At 34.6% G+C, this 22,951-nt stretch overlaps 1 protein-coding gene across 3 annotated transcripts in view; it reads right to left on the bottom strand.

Annotated features, from left to right (window-relative positions):
- LOC148954908 (protein DOP1A) overlaps positions 1-22,951 on the bottom strand; it is a 160,533-nt gene that overhangs the window by 8,637 nt on the left and 128,945 nt on the right. For 2 of the 3 annotated variants that reach the window (XM_089099104.1, XM_089099118.1), the window contains exons 17-21: positions 19,789-20,000; positions 14,732-14,875; positions 9,595-9,790; positions 6,156-6,167; positions 2,268-2,432 (exon numbers count right to left, since the gene is read on the bottom strand). In XM_089099104.1, coding sequence (XP_088955230.1) covers positions 2,268-2,432; positions 6,156-6,167; positions 9,595-9,790; positions 14,732-14,875; positions 19,789-20,000 — 729 coding nt within the window. The remainder of the gene's footprint in view (positions 1-2,267; positions 2,433-6,155; positions 6,168-9,594; positions 9,791-14,731; positions 14,876-19,788; positions 20,001-22,951) is intronic. The other variant, XM_089099111.1, reaches the window with a different exon arrangement.

The raw sequence follows: 22,951 nt of genomic DNA, 5'->3' as shown, positions 1-22,951 counted from the left end.
GATGAACAAAAGGCTTGCTATGATTGATAGCCCCAGGGGCTATCAGAATACTAGATAGCCCCAGGGGCTAACTATCAGGGGCTAACACTTCATATATATCTCTTCCACCGCAAATATCAATAATAGTTTGAGCCATTCAATTGTCGCATGAACTAATTCCATTAAAGAAAAGCAAGGGAAAGCAATGAATAGCATACAGTCTTTTAAAGTTCAAATTAGGCAGGACATATCATAATCGTATTCAAGAGAAGTTTTAAATACTAGCAGCAAGTAAAATAATTACAACATATGGAATTGAGCCAAAAAATATTAATCATTTGTAGGATAAAATTCTAAACTTATTTTGACGTTGTAAAGCTCAAAACGTCAATTAGAACTATTTAGCAAAAACGAACTAGTTGATTAGGCTTACTAAGTGATCATAATAGAAAAACAATTTCAACTGTATAAAAGAAAACGAAAAAACAGCAAATAGTTACGAGGTCTATCAAGTCTCTATTTTTGAATCGCTGTTTGACCTTCCATAGGGGGGGGGGTCCCTTCCTTGTAGAAGTACTCAAAAGGCTTACAGGCCGAGTTTTCGCCGGTTACTTAAGAACCACTGTTTTGGTGTGTATGATTTATTATCCTTTTTTGATGAAACTGATTTTTCAGTGGTGATTTTTTTTTCCCTTCAATACCCCTTTGCGAGATTAAATAAAAAAAAAACAAGTTTTTTCAACTGAAAATATGGAGCAACATTAAAACTTTAAACGAACAAAAATAAGTTAATTATAGGAGGGGGGTTACCCCCTCCTCAATCCCTCGGTCTTTACGCTAAAGTTTGACTTTTTGTTCCTATTATTTAAGAATGACTCCTGAAATACAAGAGGGGTTTTAATTAGAATAATAAGCTTTTACAAAATTTCTATATAAAAAATTAAGCGTAAAGAGCAAAGCATTGAGGGAGCAACCCCCCTCACATACGTAAATAATCTCTGTTCGTTTTAAGTTTTGATCTTGCTCCTTACTTTCAGTTGAAAATACTTTTTTTAATTAAATTTCTGATCGTTTTTTAAAGAATGTCAGGAAATCCGGATCTCCCTCCATGGAAAATCACCTTCCCCACGATCAATTCCTCCACGAGAAGATCCTTACATTTTTCTTACATTATAAAGCTGATAAAATGAATAATAACTGTTTTAGAAAAATGACTAGGAAAAAAACGAAATTAAAAAGCCGATTAGGTTCCTTAAAGATTCCTACTACAAGAAAAGTCTTAATTTACAAACATATAAAACGGCGACACAAAAATAAATAGAGCCAACATGTTACGAGGTCTACAAGGTCTGAATTTCGGATTCGCCATACTCGTCCTCCAATAAGGGGACTTTCTTTATAGTATTACTTTATTATCCTTTTTTATATGAAACTGGGTTTTGATTTTTTTTTTTTTCTTCAATATCGATTCAGGGAGTTCAATATTTTGTGTTTTGCCTTGTCGGTGGCTGCACAAGACGTGTTTTTGTGTTTCTGTTTTTGTGTTTTGTTATGGCTGCACAAGACGCAAGGTTTACTAGCATACATCCATTTTGTATTGTATATATATTTATATTGATATATAATGAAAATAGATAATATTTAAAAAAAAATTATTTGTTCTAAACATTTTTCTTACGTTGTAAAACTGATGACATGAATAAGGACTGTTTTACAAAAGAAAACTAGCTGGTTGCACAAGACACGTTTTTGTGTTTTTGACGTGTTTTTGTGTTTTGTTATGGCTGCACAAGACGCAAGGTTCACTAGAGTACTTCCAGTACTTCCATTTTGTATTTTATATATATTTATATTGATAAATAATGAAAATAGATAATATTTAAAAAAAAAATTATTTGTTCTAAACATTTTTCTTACGTTGTAAAACTGATGACATGAATAAGGACTGTTTTAGAAAAGAAAACTAGCTGGTTGCACAAGACGCGTTTTTGTGTTTTTGACGTGTTTTTGTGTTTTGTTATGGCTGCACAAGACGCAAGGTTCACTAGCATACTTCCATTTTGTATTGTATATATATTTATATTGATATATAATGAAAATAGATAATATTTTTTTTTTAATTATTTGTTCTAAACATTTTTCTTACGTTGTAAAACTGATGACACGAATAAGGACTATTTTAGAAAAGAAAACTAGCCGGTTAGGTTCTTTGCGACTCATACTGCAAAAAAAGCAATTCCCATTAATTCCGGCTCTACAGGACCGAGACTTTTGAATATAAAACTTACAGTTGGAACTGTGGAAGTTGTTCTGAAGGCAGACACAGAGCTAAATCTAACAATTTAGTAGCCTGAAGATATACTTGAAGCCAGCCAGGATGATTCCTCATTTGAAGGTTTGTATTACCAACTATCCAAGTCGATTCAAGTGCCGCTAACCTTGTTAAATAGGCACTAAAAGAAATACAAAATCAACTCTCTTTCTGAAAAAAAAAACAAATACATTTTGAAATAATGATTTAACACCATTCTTTAAACACTGATTTTAAAAAGTGCTGCTAACTATTATAAATAGGCACCAAAAGGAAAACAAAATTAACTCTCTCTCTAAAAAAACGACAAATTTTGAAATAACAACGTCGTTTTTAAAAAATTGATTTTAAAAAGTGCCGCTAACCGTGATAAACAGGCACTAAAAGAAAAACAAAATCAACGCTCTTTCTAAAAAAAAACACAAAATTGAAATAACGATATGACAGTGTTTTTTTTTTAATTGATTTTAAGAAGTACCGCTAGCCGTGAAAAGTAGGCAATAAAGAAAAACAAAATCAATTCTCTTTCTGGAAGAAACATAAATTTTGAAATAATGATTTGGCAACGGTTTTTAAAAATTGATTTTAAAAAGTGCCGCTAACTGTGAAAAATAGGCACTAAAAAAAAAAAAAAAAAAAAAAAAAAAAAAATTAGGTCTCTTCCTGAAAAAAAAACAACATAATTTTTGACACACTTTCTTAAATTACTTGGGGATATATTTGTTTAGCTTATTTCCCCCCCCCCCCATTTTTTTTGTCACCTGCTACTACCAAAAGCTGCATAATTATTTAGGGAGGTTTTTTTTTCATCAAAAAATGAATTCCCAATTTTTCTACTTTTTCTATGATTGTGTAAGTTTCTTCTCCACCAATCCAAACAATAAGATTTAATGTCACTGTTTTTTTTTTGTACTTCAATAATTTTTGAGCAGATAATGAGACGATCAATAAAATCTAATTTATTTATTCAACAGAGTAAAACTGCAGTTTGACACTAACTGTTTGTCCTAAATATTTCTAAGTAATTTTTTTTTTCATTTTCTCACGCGTGTCTCGGATCTTTCCTTAGTTATGTGAAATCAAGCTATAAAATTATTCTAATAATACATCTAATAATCATTATGCCGGTGGCGTCTATTCACGAAAACTAAGGGGGAGAGGCAATTTTTTATTCTAAGGAGGGGGGATTTCGTGTTTTTTTCAGTTTTTCAATAAAAACACCAAAATTAGCATTTACCAATGAAATACAAAGAAAGGAGTGCTTTTCTAAATTTATGGGAGTGACAAAAAATATACAGGGCACATGCCCCGTCCCCCCAACTGAGTCCAATGCATTTTTCCTTTATATTTGTTCAAGTGTATCTTTCAATTTTTTTTTTTTTTTTAGCTCCATAGTTATATTTCTAAAGCCTTTAGTGATGCTCCATCTTTGGTCTCTGACCAATATATTACCATATTTTTTAGCACAAATAATATTTAGATTCCTCTCACTATGTCCGTATGATCAAATTTCAGTCTCGTGATTACGTGTCAAACCGTATGGAGTTTGTCACAAGAGTTGGAGTTCGGCTCAAAAATGTTACTTTAATGACACCTTCAAAAAGATTGTAAAAAATACTGGCCTTAGTTTTTCTCATCTTAATTTTTTAGCTAGCGTTTAAATAAAGTGTTGCCCCCCCCCCAATTCACAGGCAATGTACCCTTTTTGGGGTTAATGTCTTGCGTCTACTCTTTTGTAATGCGATATTATATGCTTTTAAGAGTGTTTGTTTATGAATAAATTATCTTTCTTAAGACATGAAAAATATGTAATAAAAACTGAAAATACATAATAGTTAAATATAGAACAAAATATAGTTATATATAGTTATTCACATAGAATTTTCATATAGTAATAGTTATTCATATAGTAATAGTTATTCTATAGTATAAAATAGTTATAATATAGTATAGTTATTCACATAGTTAAATATAGAACAAAATAACCGCCTAAGCAAATAGAATCCTAAATTAAATTATTACTAGGCACAGAAAGAATTGGAGAATAAAGAACAAAATCATAAGACCATATAGAAGACAGGGAAAGAAATAGCTATTTAAACTGAAAAAAATTATAACATGCATCAAATAAATTCTATATCGTTCAAACGACTTAACAACGGAAGTTAAGTTTACCAGCGATGATACGAAAAAAAGGAATTTTACAAAGTGGACAAACTGAACTATCATGAATAATTTTAGTAGATGTAGTAGCACTCGTCGTTCTAGAATATTTGCCGTGATGGTGTTCCACCAAGCTAATATTTCTTCCAGCCCTGTTTCTCCTTTCGAATGGAAAGCTTCGTTCAAATAGGTTTGAGTTCCAGACTGAAGTTAGACTAAAAACAAGTATTGCTTAAGATGTCTTACGCTTCCCTGGCCCCATCGCCGAAATATCTTTTTATAAAAATAAACAGAAAAATTTGAAGATCCATAAAAGGATAATTTTAAGACGAGCGCCACTGTTGCCATCAACATTACATCAGTGTGTCTTTAAAAAATTCTTTCCTGAAGAACACCATTTTAGAGAATTATGAGGGGTGATGGATAATGACCAGCTTTTTAGAAAAAAGTTAAAACATAATATATCTTGAGTTAAGCGGGACCACGCGAGAATTTTCAGTCTGTATGATTTGAGGACCAAAGGGAGCAGGTGGTACATAAAACGGCACCGCCACCCCTTCTACCACAAAATTTTTAAAAAATGTAAGCACGTTGAATCTGACTTCAAAGCGAAGTTGCACATCTATTTTCAGTTGTGTTATTTGAACAGCGACGTGAGCAAGTTACCCCTTCAACATTACCCCCCATCCCCCGTATCGCCAAAGTTTCAGGAAAAAGGCAGGTGTGTTCCACTTTATTTGAAGTGGATTCTAGCAAGATGTCAATCCATGCGAGTGTAGAAGCAATGCCAGCTAATAGTCCCAACAGAAAACCCACCCCTCTCAAAACAAGCTTTTAGCGAAGTGCTTTAAGTGATCCACCTTGTTTGAACCCGAGTCATTCTAGGATATTAAATCTGCATGATAGGAGGTGCATAGTGGGCCCGAGTTCTTTACAGCACCCTTTTACTCCCCAGCAATTTTTAGTAAAAACATAGATATATAGTTCCGTATTTGAAGCAAAACCATGTAAACTTTTTAATATGTACGATTGAAAAGAGAAAAAAATGAGCTTACGACCCCTGCAATAGTACCCTACCCTCCCAACATCAGCTTTTTAGCACTCTATTAGGAATAGAGTATTTTTTTTTTAATTAAAATTAAGTAGGAAATCTCAATCTATTTTTCAAGCCATGAAGTAGACCATGGAGCCTCCAGCACCCAGCCCTCCTACACCAGCTGATTTTTCACGTTCTGAGACAAAATGTGACTCTTTTTTTGTATCAAGGCTCAGGCGGAGAAAAAGTGCGACCAAAAGAAGTGCTCGTTATTGCACTTATGTCGTTTTTACCTCACTGGTGAGTGTACTAAAGCAAAGTGTAATTTTGACCATGTTCTTTTATGTAAGCTAGCATCAAGCGGGCGTAAATCTTTATCTATTTTTCAAGCCATGAAGTAGACCATGGCTATCTATTTAGTAGACAAATCTTTATCTATTTTTCAAGCCATGAAGTAGACCATGGAGCCTCCAGCACCCCACCCTCCTACACCAGCTTTTCAACAGAAAGGTGGGCAGTTAAGATATTTTTGGAAGCGGAATCTTGCAAATATTTTCAATTTACAGGGTTTCTAATTGGTAATGAATAACTTATTAGCCTAATAGAGAATCCTGAAGGAAAAGGAAGCACAAACAACAAGCAAAAATAATAAAAGTTGCCACTTACCTTTCGCCGTCTCTGTAGAACGCCACCAAGCAAAAAGAAAAAAAACGGCAAGTTAGTGCAAAACAAAAAGCCAAAATTGTGATAAATAAAGCAATACAATTTAAAAATAAATAAAAATAAAGTCAGAGTTTATAAATTTAAAATTTCATTATCGTTTTCCAATCTGAATTCAGAGAGGCAAAAAAAAAAACAATCCCATCGTTGTACGCCTTGATCAAACAGCAAAAAATATCTTTCTTACAACACGTACAGTAAAAAACTATTTTAAGGGCGATAATATGTATGCAATTTCAATGGTGATACAACGTACTCCTAATGATAACGCTATATAAGTATAAATACCACCAACTGCAATTAAAATTACCGATCGCACACCAATGAGATAATTACTACCGTCAACACTATTTGCTTTAGCTCAAGTTTTGCTTTAGTTCAAGTTTTTGCTTTAGCACTATTTGCTTTAGCTCAAGCTTCATCTTATAGTCTGCGATTAGTGGAAGATTTACTGAAAATAACGTTATTTGCAAATTTTCTATTAATAAAAATGAACGCTATAAAATCAATTTTTCAACTTCAAAAGTAAACTTATTTTATGCCTTTATTGCCCTTTAATAATCAAAAATACCTTCTAAAGGTATGTCTACTGTACAGGACCAAACCCACTATTTTCATGGGAGAGGGGAGGGGTCCAAAATACCAAATGTTTCGTTTCTGAGCCACTAAACAGCCAAAAACCTATGATTTTAATATGCTTTTCCGTTTTCTTTGGGGGAGACACAGGGAGGGGCAGTCCAACTGAGAGCCAAACCAGCTTAACAGTAACAGTAACCGATAAGAAATACAGACGAGAAAAGGTTTATAAAGTAACCAACCTTTCACCCAAGGGCATACCCAGGATTTTTTTTCGGAGGGGGTTTTACTCAAAGATTTTTTTTTCGGTGGGGGGGGTACACAAAAAACCTCAAAAATCGCATACAAAATGCGTTTATATCCATTTTTATCCCGTTTTTACGAGTCAAACAAACATTTCGGGGAGTTCAAACCCCCATAATCCCTCCCCCTCTGGGTACGGCCTTGCCTCCACCCCAGCCCAAAAAATAGACAAAATTATAAGGGAGTAAAAATACTTAAGTAATTGTTATTCCATAGTTGAACAGGCCATCTTATCTAAATAACTTATTGTATCTAAATTACGCATGCGTCATCACCAATAGGTCAATCTAATAACAGACAGATTAAATTGTAAGGCGCTTTAGCATTGTGCTGATACTGGATCGCCGGTTGCAGAGCTCGTCGACCCTTGGTAATTTTGTGACGAGTGATTTTATGTAAAAATTCCCCCCTCCCCTGAAAAGAACCTAACCCATGCTCTTAGATTTGAAGTTTTTTCAGTTTGCTTTTTCCTAAAATCTTCGTCTCATACTTTTTTCCCCTTTGCTTCCACCCTCACAAGTGAAAAATTAAAGTCTTAAATTGACCACATTTATTTATTTCTGAGAGACGAAACGAAAAAGGCGAGTATATTAAAGATTAATACAAACAACATCGTTTCCAAGTAGTTTTTGTCTAAGTGATATCAAGTTCACGTTTACGTGAACGTAAACGATATCACGTAAACGTGATATCATAAGTGATAACGTAAACGATATCACGTTTACGTTCTCAGTGAAATATATGATTTTGGGAAATGCCTCCGGCTGTAATTGAATTTATATTATTGAATTTAGTAGTTTCAAACCTATCCATCTGCCCTGCCTGATTTTGCTATTACTTAAGTTTCTCACTACAGAAAAGGATCTAAACTTGATAATACTTAAACTTCTTCTGACAGAATGATCTAACTTTCTGAACAAAGCATGAAAATGTTCTTATTCTCTTATGTTATGTCTTATTCTTCAAATTATTTCTTAATTACAAAAAATAATGAAAAGCAAATTTCCATTTAATTCACAACGAATTTGCGTTTTAATTTGAAGGATATGGGTTCACAGGTCTGGAAGCTTGCTAGTCGTACTAAGTTTAAACAAACTGATAGTGTTTGTCTGGCGCACAGAACTGCTATACAAAAACTGTGTAGAATTAGCACGTGTCTTAAAACTGGACACTTTAACAAGGAATGTGGATTTCACACTATAGATATACGTTCAGATATCTTTGGATGACTTTATCAATTTTATTTTATGAGTTTTAATTCCTGTATTCTATAAAAAAAAAAAAAAAAAAAAAAAAAATTAACAGAAAAACAGGACGGAAAAAAGATCAGCTAACTTTTATTTTTCTTTCTTTTTTTTTACTTGAAAAACTAGTAAAAGCAGTGCTTTTTGTGACCAAGCAGCCATTGTTACGCGATCATTTTTGTAGTGGGTCTGATCTCATCGATAGTCAAGTATAGGACATTCAACCAGCTTTTTCTACGACAACTAGCATTTTTTTTTTTTAGTATTTGTTTCAAACTTGTTAACCTTGGACCCAAGAACGTGCTGTAGCAACACACTGCAGGGCCGACACAGGGACCTCAGTAGACAAGAAGCGTCATTAATCTAATTACTTACTTACAACGTGCTGATGTGGGGGCAGCCTGCCCCCCCCCCCAACACACAAAAGAAAAAACAAGTTTCTGGGCACTTCTTGATCAAATTATCAGTTGTTTCATTGTTACCCCCTCCCCTAAGAAACATTTCTTCCTACGTGTCTGTATGAACACTCATAGGGAACAACTTTTAGCTAAGGTCGGCATTAATTATTTAAATATCATAATTATAAATTATTAATTAACTATCAGTTAGTATTTTAATTATATTAATTAAGACCTGACTATTTTGAAACTCGTTGATAAGCGTTTTTCCCGCATTAAATATTCAAAACACTAAGTTTTGTTGAGTAGAAAAAGAACTAAAAAAAGTCAGCAGATCACACACTGAAAATGGATATGGCCTACATTAAATTTCTAGGTCAAAAGCTGGCGAAAAACAAATGTACCTACACCGCTATAATATGGTATTAGCTAGAAAGAGCTACTTATTTCTCCTTGGCTGACTTCTCTCATATGTTCAATTAAAAGTATTATTACAAATTATTATCTTCTTCATTATCTAATATTATTATTACAAACAGAATAGTTATTGTTAGGAAGAAAGTCCATTTTTGAGTTTTTGATCAACAGTAAATTGACATTTAAATATTAACAACAAAAACAGTTCCTGTGTTCCAATTGTTGCTCTCTGTCTCTCTCCCTCTCTCTCTCTCTCCCTCTCGTCTCTCTGTACTATCTCGTTATTTTCTGTTGTTTGGTTCCTTGGAGCTTATTTTTTTCATCTCTTCAAGTCCTTTTTATTGAAAGTTTGGATAAATAAATATTGCTTTTTTCTTCTTAGCTATAACTATTCTCAATATATCACACATGGCCAACCCCACACAACCCAATCGCTTAGAAGCTTACCTAAACTCAGGAGTATCCCGATTTAACTCGAGTTCCATCAACGACAGTGATTGTACAAGTTCAGTTATAATTGTTGGCCACAATGAAATTAGGCAGTCATCAGACATTCGAACCATTAGAACACGAACACAAAGAAACACAATAGCTTGCACAGACGGTAAAACTTGGCCAAGTTTTAAACAGTCGATGAGTCTCTCTTTAAAATATGAAAATTATTAAAGTATTTCAATGATTCAAGTATCAAAAGACCACAGGGCAACTATTGTAATGTCAAATATTGACAACGTCAATATTTGACATTGAAATTGACACAATTTGACATTTGACATTGACATTGAACACAATTGAAATATAATATAAACCACTGAACACATTTGTTTGGACATTTGAACGTAAAACAAAAGAAATACAGTGTGAACACAAAGAAAATCAAAGAGCTGCTTTGTGAAATAGAAAAAAAAATTTAAAAAAGTACAAAACATAAAAACCATAAAAATCTAAAATCATAATAACAAATAAATTTTTCAACATATCTTAGTTTTTTGAGACAAAATTAGAAGTGCTAGATACTTATAGGGACTTCAGTTAAGCTTCATAACAATAATAACGATGATAATTTATTTTTGACCTACTGCACACAATCCATATAAATAGTGGAGTAACAAAAAAATTGAACAAACTGATGTTTTTCATTACATAATTTCTTCGTAAGTGCTCCATATGCCACTAATCATTTAGCCATTGTTCAATGCTTTGTAAAGTAAACTAAAGTAATAATCTGAAGATACAAACTGAAAAAAACTAAAGTAGAAATGTGTATCCCTTATCTATTTGCTTTCATCAATTCTTACGGAGTTCATTGATTTTACACAGAAACTTGGAGTATAAGAAACTTGGAATATATATTCAAAGTCAAATATAGTGCATATGAGCAATATTGTACTAGTAGACATAGTACAATTTGAACGAAAATCAGTGAACCGCATTTTTATTTAATTATTAATTAAATTCATAAGCTTTTATACACACTGTCTAGATCAACAGCAGAGAAACTGAGACACATTTGGGACTCACTGTCTCCGTTGATTTTGAATTAGAATCGAGTACTTGTGGGCATGCATCAAGCCTTGGCTTATCAGAGGCAACGCTGTAGCGTTGCCTATAGTAGAGGCCATACGGCTCCAAAGTTTTATTATTGTTATTTTTTTTTTCAGAGGCACTTCATATGGAAGGGGTCGTCGTAGAAACAATTTGGAATCACTCTCGGAAAGTAGATTAGACGCACCGGCGTGTTAAATAACGCGAGGTTGGCACACTGAACGATAGATTGAAGTAAGCGATTTCCTGGAGTATCGGCTCCGATTTGGAACCCAAAAGTACGTTTTATGGCGGCGGCTGTCTGCTTCACAATGGTTTTGAGCAGCGTTTCAGAAATCATTAACCCAAGGTATTTCAATTCTGAAACAGCAGGGACTGAATGATTTACAAGGGAAACACTATCACTCTTAGCCGTGTCGAAAGTTAAAAGCTCGCACTTTTCAATGTTAATAAAAAGTCCAATTGACCAAAATTCCCTTTGCAGTCTATTCAGGTTATCTTGCAAGTCTGCCTTCGATCTGCTGAGAAGAAAAACATCTTCAGCCTAAGCTTGTCGGTATCGTGAATTAGAAGAGATGAAGAGATGTGGTCCAAAATCTTAGAGACTGCATGTTTGAAAATGACAGGACTAAGAACACTGCATTGCCTCATACCTCTTTTGACTTTAATTGGTTCTGAAACTATGCCTCTCCGTATGGCAGATACTTTCAAATTTGCGTACCAAAATTTTATAGTTTTGACGATACTCACACTTACGCCGCTGCGCAATAGAGCGTCAAGAGATTGCAAGCCAACAACTTTCTGGAAGCTAAAGCCGGTTATCTCCGAAAAGTCCGGTGTCTAGCTCGGGAAAAATAATATATTCAAATATTGTACTCAAAATATACGATGCACTGATAGGTCTGTAAGATTTACAATCATTGGTGTTTTCCCTTTCTTCGTAATCAATGTTATCAATCGATAAGTTATAGTATTGCCTGTTAATCGACATTTGGTATCTTTTTACTCTTCTTACTGAAAGACTGAAAAAGAACTCGGTGCACACAACGGTGTGCACCGTTTGATAATTTGATAATGAATTATGTGCATCTGTGCGACCAACAGCTTTTTGGAATCCAAGCTGGTTATCTCCAAAAAGTCCAGTGTCTAGCTCAGAAAAAATAGTGTATTCAAATATCTTACTCAAAATGCACGATACGCTAACAGGTTTGTAAGATTTACAATCATTGGGGTCTTTCCCTTTCTTTGCAATCGACGTTATAGTTCCTTTTAGTAAACTGTCGGGGACAATGCCCCCGGTGATGCACATCTGGAAGAGAAGTTGAAAATGAGAATAGAAGGAATTAGGTAGGTTTTTAAAAAGCATCGTTGAAAGGCCGTCAACGTCTATCCCGTTCTTAGCTTTAGACAGAGCTTTTCTTACGGCGGTTTTAACCTCTTTCAGTGATATGCCGACAACCCAACCATGTCCTGAAAAAGGTCCAAGCCAGCTGGAAACCTCCTCCTTATAATGTTTTCTTATGGCAAGATTTTTGGTCCCGTAAACCGACGTGTTATAAGAATCTAGGTCAACTTCCATCAGTTCGGATTATATTTTGCCACGATGTCTTATTTCCGGTGAAATGTTGTGAAACAATATAGAATTTTTTCAGGTCAGCTTTATACATGCGTTTAGTGCTCCGTCTCAACTCAAATACATTCCCCTTGTATAGGTCTTCCACATGCAGTCCAAATGCTGAACCACATTTTTGCGCGTTGCTTTGCTGTCTGAAACTCAACTGACTTGGACCATCTAGGTTTTTCTGTGCCAATCTTGACAGTCCTGTAGGGACTGCTGTTGATTCAGCATTTTTCATGGCATGAACAATCTGTAAGATCAAACAAGGCAGATACTTCGGGAAGACTGGAGCATAGTAAGTGGAACGGCACTTTGATGCGGGAAAGGATAGAGGAGACACTGATCATATACAAATCACATCGTATTCCAATTTTCTTCTGCACCCACCTTCTTGTCTTTTGAATATTAATCTTCTGCGACGGCTGTAGATGAAAAGATAGTTCAAGCTAGTCACTAATTGGATCATCTGTGTATACTGTAACGGGGAGATAAAAAATAAATCTACACGACAGAACGTAGTCAATATTTGATGTATGTCCACTCGAATGGGTATATGTAGAATTCAAAGACTTTGGCAAAATTTGAAAGGATGCGGGAAGGCAATTTAGAAAAATGTCAGAGTGGATATTGTCTTTGGCGGGATCGCAGTTGAAGTCATTAGCCATAGCCCATTTTCTCCCATAAAGCCAGTAATATATACTAGTTAAAAAATTTAATATATATTTCTTTCCAAAGTTTTTGAAAATGAAAATTTATAAATTAAAAAGTATACTAATATAATATAGTATGTAAGATACGATATACTATAATATTAATATGCTATAAAGTAAACTATACAATTATTATAAATATACACTATATATTAAGCTGTATTAAGTATATTGATACAAAACTGAAGAATATAGCTTTAAAAAAGTAATTAACTTTAAGTAAAATAAGTGCACTTATAGAAAAAGTACCATATATAACTTTAAGTATAGCAAATAACTATGGCCTTTCCAAGCTGTAAAGTTAAATTTGACAAGTTCTGAAATTTAACTGCCTTAATGGTTCTATGTAACGTTTATCAACTGCATATGGTAATGAATGAGAAGTAAAAAACTTATTAGTAGATAATAACTATGAAAAAGACCTTCTATTCTAAAAGAAAATCTACATTGGCCCATACCATAACACTAAAATGGATAACAATATGAAGACTTCCTCAAGGGGATTTCCCCTTATTAATAATAAGGGGGTTTGTTTATTAAATCCCCTCTAACTAGCGCTTACCCTACACACACAAACTACAGAAAAACTTCAATTAAAAATATTTACAGAAATTATGTAAGAGAAAACAACTTGTGGAAAAAAGCGATATATGTAGAGAAAAAAATGATATTATAAAGAAGCTTATACAAGCGACACTTATGAACGACTTAATTCAATAAGCTCATTGCATTTGATTTTTGTGATTTTTTAACGTTCAGTAGCCAATTGCAATTATTGTGCTGCGTTTAAATGCACTTATTAAAACCTATTGCAATTAATTGGTGGCAAATTTTGTTTCAGAGCTCAATGAGCTACAATTCCTCCTTTTTTAGATAAAAATTCTTAGAATATTAATCTATTAATATAAGCTAACAATACTTTTGGTTAGTTTAGAAAGGTTCTATGAGTTTGCATATTTTTTTTTTTCTTTTTTGTTTGAAATTCATTTTTATGTTCAAGCCATGTTCATAATATGTTCTAAGACCGTACCGGTGATGTTAAATAAAAAAACTAAAAAAAAACTAAAAGAAGAAAAAAAAAGTTTGGCGTATTTTTTTTTGTATTGAGTACAGGGGACGGCTTGGCAGAAGTCCTTGCCGAAATGTCTGCTTTGTTTTTTTACTTCCACTATTTTTAATTTCACTAATTATGGCTAAAAGTTACCCTTGTTTCGAGGTTTCTTGATTATTTTTATAAGTTTTTTTTTTGTTTTATCAGACGTTGAAACAGAGCCCAATGATTACGCTTCCTAGCCATCCTAGCTGAGTAGATAGCGCGCTAGGATTGAAATCCCTTGTCCAGAGGGCGGGGATTCGATTCCTCGTGTCGCCGGTTATTTGGATTGGGACGGAGGTCAGTGGCGTGACTTTGAAGCTTAGCCAGAGTCAACCCAGCTCTAAATGGGTACCTGGAGAAATCTGGGGAAAATAAGAAGGAAGGGGGTGCCAAACCACAAGATGGCTGGCCCCCAAACTCCCACTGGACTTCCTGGCTGAACAGCCGTGAAACGAAGATCAGCACCGCCAGTAAGGACTATAATAGTTTAATGCTGTATTGCTTAGTTAATGATTATGTTTAAGTTAAAATCAATTACGATAAGATCAGTTCAGCGAAGGGTAAATTTACTTTTTAAAAATTAAATTGTAAGTGGACGTACTAACAGTGACTAACCTTGAATTTCAGGCATATGATGTTGAAATTCATCCTTGTTACCGCAGAATATGGAAAAAGAAAGTCGTTTTAACAGCATTGCTCTATTTTCTGCATCTGCTTCTTTGCTAGTAAACAAACCTGCTTGGCCAACAGGAATTCGGGCTGAAATTAGAAATAAACTGATCACTAGGTCAAGTATTGATAACAAGGTCGAAATCAATTGATGAGAAGGCTAAATTTTAATTTTGTTCTTTCTATTCTTCAGGCTATTCTATTCCTTCGTTCTATTCTTTCTGTTCTATTTTATCTAGTTTTGAGAACTGCAGGTCTTTTAGTATATGAAAGAAATAACACAAGCTCAAATCATAGTTTTGTGCCACAGAACTATAACTTAAAAAAAATTCAAATTTGAAAGCTCTAAGGAAACCCTTGGAAAACGCTATGAAAGTTCCTTTTTGGAAATTTTTAGGTGGCAAAGCAATTTAGAAGTACACAAGAGATACATTCAGCTCCATCTCCCAGAAAATGCTTAAAAGACATCGCGAAAAAGCTATTACTTTGAAGTTGCTCCAAAAGACTAAAGCAAATGTGACAAAGAAGGATAGGAGGAATGATAATATCAGATATTAAAAGATTATGATTAACTTTAATTGTTGTTGTGATTAACCTTGAACGTTTCCAAAATCGGGCTTGAAAAGAGGTTCATCGACTGAATATCGAGAAAGCTTAATTGACAATGGGAAAAAGACACGGAGGAAGGTACAAGCAGAGAGAATAAGAGAGGAAGAGAGAAAAACAGGGGATATAAAGAGGGAGGGAGAGAGAGAAAGATAGAGAGAGCGAGAGAGAGAGGGGGAGAGAGGGAGGAGGGAGGGAGGGAGAGTGAGAGAGAGAGAGAGAGAGAGAGAGAGAGAGAGAGAGAGAGAGAGAGAGAGAGAGAGAGAGAGAGAGACAGAGAGAGAGAGAGAGACAGAGAGAGACAGATATAGATAGATAGAGATAGACTTAGAGACATACAGAGAGAGAGAGAGAGAGAGAGAGAGAGAGACAGACAGAGAGACAGAGAGACAGAGAGAGAGAGAGAGACAGAGATAGAGAGACATAGAGATAGAGAGATAAAGATAGAGAGAGAGAGGAGAGAGAGAGAGAGATCAAAAGGTGGAACACAGGTAATTTTTTTAGCCATTGGAAAACATTTGCAGGAAAAAGCTAATATTTCGGCAGAAATCTTCGCTCTACCGTCTTCTAAGAGAAGATACTTTAAAAAATAAAGAAGCCTAAAGAAAATCCTTACGTAACACTCAATAAAGAAAAAGCCAAAGTACCAAAATCTTAATGAACGTTCAATAAAAAACTGAGGACTACAAAAGCAACCTTAGAGATATTAAAGTAAAAACCTAATTGAAGAAATAGTCTCATTCAGACATTCAATTAAGAACTATATTTTTGAAAGCTTTCAACACAGCTAAACTTATATTTCAATTTTAAGCTCGATTTAAAGAATTAACATTAAGTAAGGCAATTATTAACATGAATCGAAGGAGGTTTCCGCATTTTCTGATATGCATTGTAGCTGATAAGAGTTGAATAGGCCTATTAGATGCCTTTTAAGTCATTCAGTTCCAGAATTATGTTTCTCTCTAGACACATTCGTGAAACTAGGTCTACTAATCCGGGTTTTATTTATGATGAGCACATCGAGCCAAAAAATTCTGTTTGATATTCTGCTATAAGGGAAATTAGAATTTCGAATCACAATATTTCAGAAGTGTTATACATTTTTTCGACACACGCTAGACCATAATTCAAAGCAGGCAAAATATCGTTCACAGACCCTTTAAACGATTAAAAAAAATTCTATAATTTTTTTTTTCAGTAACTCAAAATACAAATTTTCCAAAAAAGGGGATAAACTCATACTCATCAGTGGGCTCATTACCAAAACAGTTTATATTCTGGAAATATAGAAACTCAAGGTCGAGAAGGTCGAGACCTGCTTTCCGTTTAGCCCTAGACGGTTGGCCAGAAAGGACAATCTTCGGCAATCTGTCATCCTTCATCCGCAGAACGTGCCGTACCCATCTTAACCTTTCTCTCATTATAGCCCTGGAAAGCGGGATTGAACCACACTTTTCGGACAGCCTGCTGTTTGAAATACGGTCAGTCAGTCGGGTACCCAAAACAATCCGTAGGCAATTTTTCTGGAAAACATCTAGCACATATTCATCCACTTTTCGGAGTGCCCACGCTTCAGAACCATATTTGGCCACTGTCATCATTGTAGCTTCCAATATTCTAGTCTTGGTTTGCAGACTTATCTTCATATTCTTCCAAACTTTTTTTTACTATGAAAAAAAAATCCCGAACTTTGGCTATTCTACTTTTAATATCTTCACTGCTCCCACCGTCTTTACTAATAATACTACCAAGGCAAGTCAAGCTGTCCACTCGATCAATCTTTTCGTTACCCGACGTCACCTTTTTATCTTCGCTTATTCCTAGCCTTAGCGACTTAAACTTCTTCACAGTAATTTTCGAAGTTATTCTAGCACCCTGAACTCGCAAAAACCTCTAAAATTCATTCATTTTGCTCACACTTTCATCTAGGATGCTTAAATCATCAGCATAATCAAAGTCAAATCCATTTTGAGAGTCAACGAAATCTAGATTATCTTTCATTTATTTTGCATGGGCAGCTCCACATCTTTTTACACCACAGGGGGAGAACATAGAAACGGTCTCACAACTAGCCATAATTGCGTTTTCTGTGAATGTGTGATTTTTCTACTTTTTAGCCAAATAATCCGAGTTCTGCATGTAACACTTCCTTATGGTCAAATGGGGTCGGAAAATTGTGGCCAACCAGTTCCATAATCTTGCAGCTGGAACCTGAAACATAATATAATGGGACAAATGGAGACATTTTTGAAGACCCTAAAACGTTTGAGCCAAGTAGTCTCTCAACTTTTAACTTATTGAGCTCCTTCCTTACTTCTTGTAGTAAGTAAACTACAAGGAATTGTAATTATATGAGGATTTATTTCAATTGTTTTGTATGTGCTAATATCTGAAAAAAATATTTGCTGAACGTTACGTGTGCTGACTGGTCGGAATACGCAATACGATAAATACAATAAATAAAGGGAAGTAGGGATGTATATGCCTTCTACAAGAACTATATACTTTCATAACTCTCTTTTTCCCCTGCGATTTGGATGAAATTGGGCCCATCTCAAAACGTGGTTCTCTAAGTTCCTGGTTAGTGATGTTTAACTATGACCTTTTTATGGTATACAAACTAAAAAATACATGCCTAGTTTTCTAGGTGTAATAGTGAAGTGTTACTTAGACTTAGGGCTCCTGCCGCGTTGGGGGCGGCGTACGCATTGGGGTGGATACATGCTGCCAACATTTCCATGTATTTTGGTCGAAGTCTATATAAATGAAACCCCTTTTGGTCACATGCTGAGAATTTTTGTAAAGAATTTTTATACTGTTAAAAATTTCACATGAAAATTCATGCTATATGTAAGTCTTCATATCTGTAATCATAGAGTTAAAGGGAGCTTTCAAAATATGTCTTAGTGTGTGAAACCAACTTTTTGACTAAATTGCCTTCCTGTTCGAGTAACTCATTGTAAATCAGAACGTAGACATTTCAGATATTCCTCTTGTCTTGTAGTTTTCTCTCTTTTCTTACTCTTTTCTATGAATTTCTGCTGCTAACATTTCCATGTATTTTGGTCGAAGTCCATATAAATGAAACCACTTATGGTCACATGCTCCACAAGCTAGAGGTAAATAAAAACTGGCTAGACAACAATAACGAAGATCTCAATTAATCTTGGCCTAAGTCCATAAAACTGAGAAGAAATCTGATCACATGCTCTACAAGCTAGACGTGAATAAAATTGGCTAAACAGCCGAGAAAAAAAAAAAAAAAAAAAAAAAAAAAAAAAAAAAAAAAAAAACTGTGACAACAAATATATTTCCATGCATTTTGGTCAAAGTCCATATGATTGTGTTTTTGTCAAAATCCACATAAGAGATACCAACTTTGGTAAGAAGCTCTGTGAGTTCAACGTAAATAAACACTTGCTACACAGCTACACAACACAAACTGACAACAAATGCCAACATTTCCATGCTTTCTGGTCATAATCCACACAATAGAGAGAGACTTTGGTCACAGTCTCCGTAAGCTTGAGGTGAATATAACACTGGCTAGACACGGGGCCGGATTTAAAGCATTGACGCACCTAGGCCCAAACGTTCTTGCCGCTCCTTTTTTGTGATATTTTTGGGGAAATCCTGAAAATTCGGGGATAGTGGAAGCACGGAACAGAACTCAACTGATGAGCAGAAGGTAATGAAAGAGAGAGGTGATATTGAACTCTCAGCCGCCATTCTTGGGAGACGCCTGACAGTTTATAAGTGGCCACGGGAATTCCAGTGTTCTTTTACAATCACTTTTCTGTGAATAGGCAGCGCGGCGGCGGGGTGCACCTAGCACTTTGACGATAAATCACATCAATAGGTTTTTGCTAAATATAAATCACTCAGTGATTTATTTATTGCGCCCTCAGGCATTGTGTGCCCTTAGGCTCGGGTCTAGTAGGCCTATTGGTAAATCCTGGCCTGGCTAGACAACGTAACAAAAACCGAGGACAATAACTGACAAATATATTCATGCATTTTTTCAAAATTCATATAATCGAGGCCAACTTTGGTCACATCCTCCGTCAGTTTGACGTAAAGAGACACTGGATAGACAATGTAACCAAAAAATAAATGAAGAACAACATGAGAACGTTAGGAAACACTTCGAGCCACTTTAAAAAGATTATAAAGTACAAACAACTAATTTGGCAGACCCCTCTGCTATACCGTCCCCAGTGTGAGAAAAGCCTAAGGAAAGAAAAGAAAAAAAAAACAAAAAAAAAACAGATAACAGAAACTAAACTCCCAAATCCCCAAAAAATCATTAACTTATTTCTCACGCTACGAATCATAAACCTTTTAGCAAAACTAAGACAGAGCAAGCGGCTAGGGGAATTAAATTTCAAGTGCCTTACCAATAAGTTCTTTAAATGCCGATTTTTCGTACACCAACAAGTTCTCAATGATCTTCATCCAGGCAGAAACTGCTTCGTTATCCATTTGAAAAAAGTTTGGTTCGAATAATAGGTCAAATACTTCTTTCCTCCATACCCTTCTTGTAAACTGATAATTGCTAATCCCAGCCAATAGTTGAGAAGCACATCGATGTCCACCCATTGTAGAAAAGCTACATAGAAGAAATATACAGGTTAAAAATTATAAACAGAGCAGGGGGAGGATCAACCTTTAAAACCCATTATTGAGGCAACCTTGAGAAAAACATGCTAAGTTGAACTCTCGCGAGCGTCCTTAAAATGAACCCCTTAATCAAGGAAATAAGAGTATTGTATGCTTATACATAAAACGAAGAGAGGCGAAGAGAAAAATTTCAGAAGAGAGTAATTAGGGCATAAAGGGTCTAAAAGGGAACCTTGGTTCAAGCACTTTAGCCGCAGGTAGCACAGTTCCTTTGAATTCCTTCTCCCTAGAGGCCAAGCTTTCTGCGACTATGATATGGATATGCAAAATGGATATGAGAAACTGGTTCAATTATTAGATCATCAGCGTTGATCTGGTTGAATCATCAGCGTTGAATCAATCATCAGATGGTCAAGCATTGCTTGCAAAGCTTAAAATTCACTCTAGATGAGTCATTAATTAATCGGAGTTGGATGTGTCTCTTTGGATGTGCATACTACGAAATGCCAGATATCGTTGGAAAAGATAACTAAGCGTACTAGAGTGTAAGGTCACATGATTTAAAGGTACCTGAGTTGAAGTCATTGAGGCACCTGATTTCAAGTCACCGAAACAATTTGAGATCAATTATCACATGGACAAACATGGCTTGCAAGTTTAAAAATTACTTGAAAAATGGAATTCTGATTGGACTTGACTGCATTTTCCAGAAACGGCTTATAGTACTTAATTCACTAGAAATCACATAAAAGACAACAAAGAACATGTATGTTACGCTTGCATATCAACCATGCACTACCTTGAATTGAACGACGAAAGCACACAATTCAGAACTATTTTAGAGCTATTCCGTGGTATTCCCTCTTTCTTCCTGGTAAACCAATTGGGCGCCATCAAATGATGACAGGTTTAAATACTAATCCTTCCTCGCCTTAAACGCTAAGTTTAAAACAAATTTCACACTGAATTTCTTGCTTTTTTGTATGAATCTTTTGTCTTCATTAAACAAAATAACAGGATTTTTCATTGATTAAAGTAGATTAAAAGAAACCCAAACTATTCCGTGCATGAGATAGGAGACCCCATTCTTAACCCCTTCCCTCGCTCTTTACACTAAAATTTCATAATTGCTTACTCAAAGTAATTATGAGCACAACAAATGTAGCTAAAGGGTAATTGGGAGCGCTTAGTTTATTGGTTCCCTTTTAGAACGCTTGAGCGAAACATTTCATTGTTTAAAGCGCAAATACAGAATAAGGAGTTAAGAGTTAATTTGAAAGTATAACTTCGTCCTGTTCATAGTTAATATGTTAAAGAAGTGAATAACATCAAATTTTGCTCCCCGGGCACAAGAGAGGCCAAAACCGCCACTGAAACCCAATGAATCCTTGCTCTGTGTCCTCGTTTAGAACGATTGAGCGAAACATTTCATTGTTTAAAGTGATGTACGTCAATAAACTCTTCCATTCTTGAACATCTGTGAAAAATGCTTTTTATTCCATTCCAACTGCCGTTGCATTTGAGCATTCTTTCTTTAGGATTTGAGAGCAAAAGTTCAAACTCTAGCGTAAAATTAGGGGCTGCCAAAAGGGCAGCCCCCTTCATACACAAAATTAAACCCACTAAAACGGACTTCCTAGTGGCGAACGATAATAATGATTTCTAGCATCATTCGATTAGGATGGGATTACTAAAATTTTTTAATAAAGAATCTATTAAATACCTCGGGTTGCCTTTCGGCCCGACAGTTAAAGCTACGCGCGAGTTGGTGTTTTCGTCTGTACTGGAAAAATTAAAAGAAAACCTAGGGCCTGCTAGTCACGGTGAAAGGTCGTTCTGATAAACACACGTGCTAAAATTTATAATTCAATGTTTGTACCTCATGTATTTTTCATCGTGGCATTTTTAAAGATCATAGGCATGCCTTCCCAAGGCCAGAACAAAATTTGCACTTTACTGAAAAAAAATATATGTTTTTACTTTTATAACTTTAATAAATCAAATAATTTTAATATTTTCATTACTAAATATCTGTAGCCTATATGTATATTAAACTTACAATGCACATTCATTTGTATTTTTTCAGTAAATAGCAAATTTTTTCCTGACCTTGGGAAGGCATAGGGGTTTTGAGCCCAACTTGTGTTAATTTCTGCTCTTTTTGGGTTTCATTCATTAATGAATGTTGATTTACAGTAGTTTTATGCATGCTAGATTATCCTATTGTATTTTCGCCCTTTTTTGTTTAATTGAGTTCTTTACCCTTCTTTAAAAAACTTATTTTGTTGAAAAACTTTTTAAAATTAATTTTATGTCAAAGTAATAGAATATGTATCCGCGTGTACTTTTTTCGGTTTTTTAAATATTTTCTTGGAATCCCACTATGGTTCAGAAATAGGTATATTACCTGAAAATATGCAATATCTGACATTAATATTAAAACGGATCAACAATACGATCGATTTCTTGTACAATCTAGAGACAATAGAATAGATTTTCTCCTTAATTGTCTTGTTTGATTGACAAATAGTTTTCTTGTCATAGCTTTAATGAAACTGAGCTATTTGTTATGAATGTTTATGTTTTATGTATTATGAGTGTTATAGTGTTACGTACTATCGATATATTATAATATATTATAATATATTATAAGCTATTCATTGCATATTCACGGGTTATTATGAGTATTATGAGTTATTTATTGTCGTCCTTTTCGTCAGAAGTGTTCTTTTGTAGTTTTTATTTTTCCTTGCATTTATTTCATATACTCCTCGGTGTACATTCATGTATGTATAGAGGGCATTAGTAAATTATTTTTATCATTATTATTAAAATAATTTATGTGGGTTTTAAGTTTTAATGTTACTCTTTAAATTCATTTGAAAAAGCTTGGGCTAGCTTGGGCTAGCGCACTCTCAAAACCCACTCTTTACATCAAAG

Source organism: Artemia sp. Qi Xiang Cuo, chromosome 2 (genome assembly GCF_049724085.1).
Source record: "Artemia sp. Qi Xiang Cuo chromosome 2, ASM4972408v1, whole genome shotgun sequence".
NCBI classification, from domain to species: domain Eukaryota; kingdom Metazoa; phylum Arthropoda; class Branchiopoda; order Anostraca; family Artemiidae; genus Artemia; species Artemia sp. Qi Xiang Cuo.
This window is presented reverse-complemented; position numbering and strand designations above follow the sequence as displayed.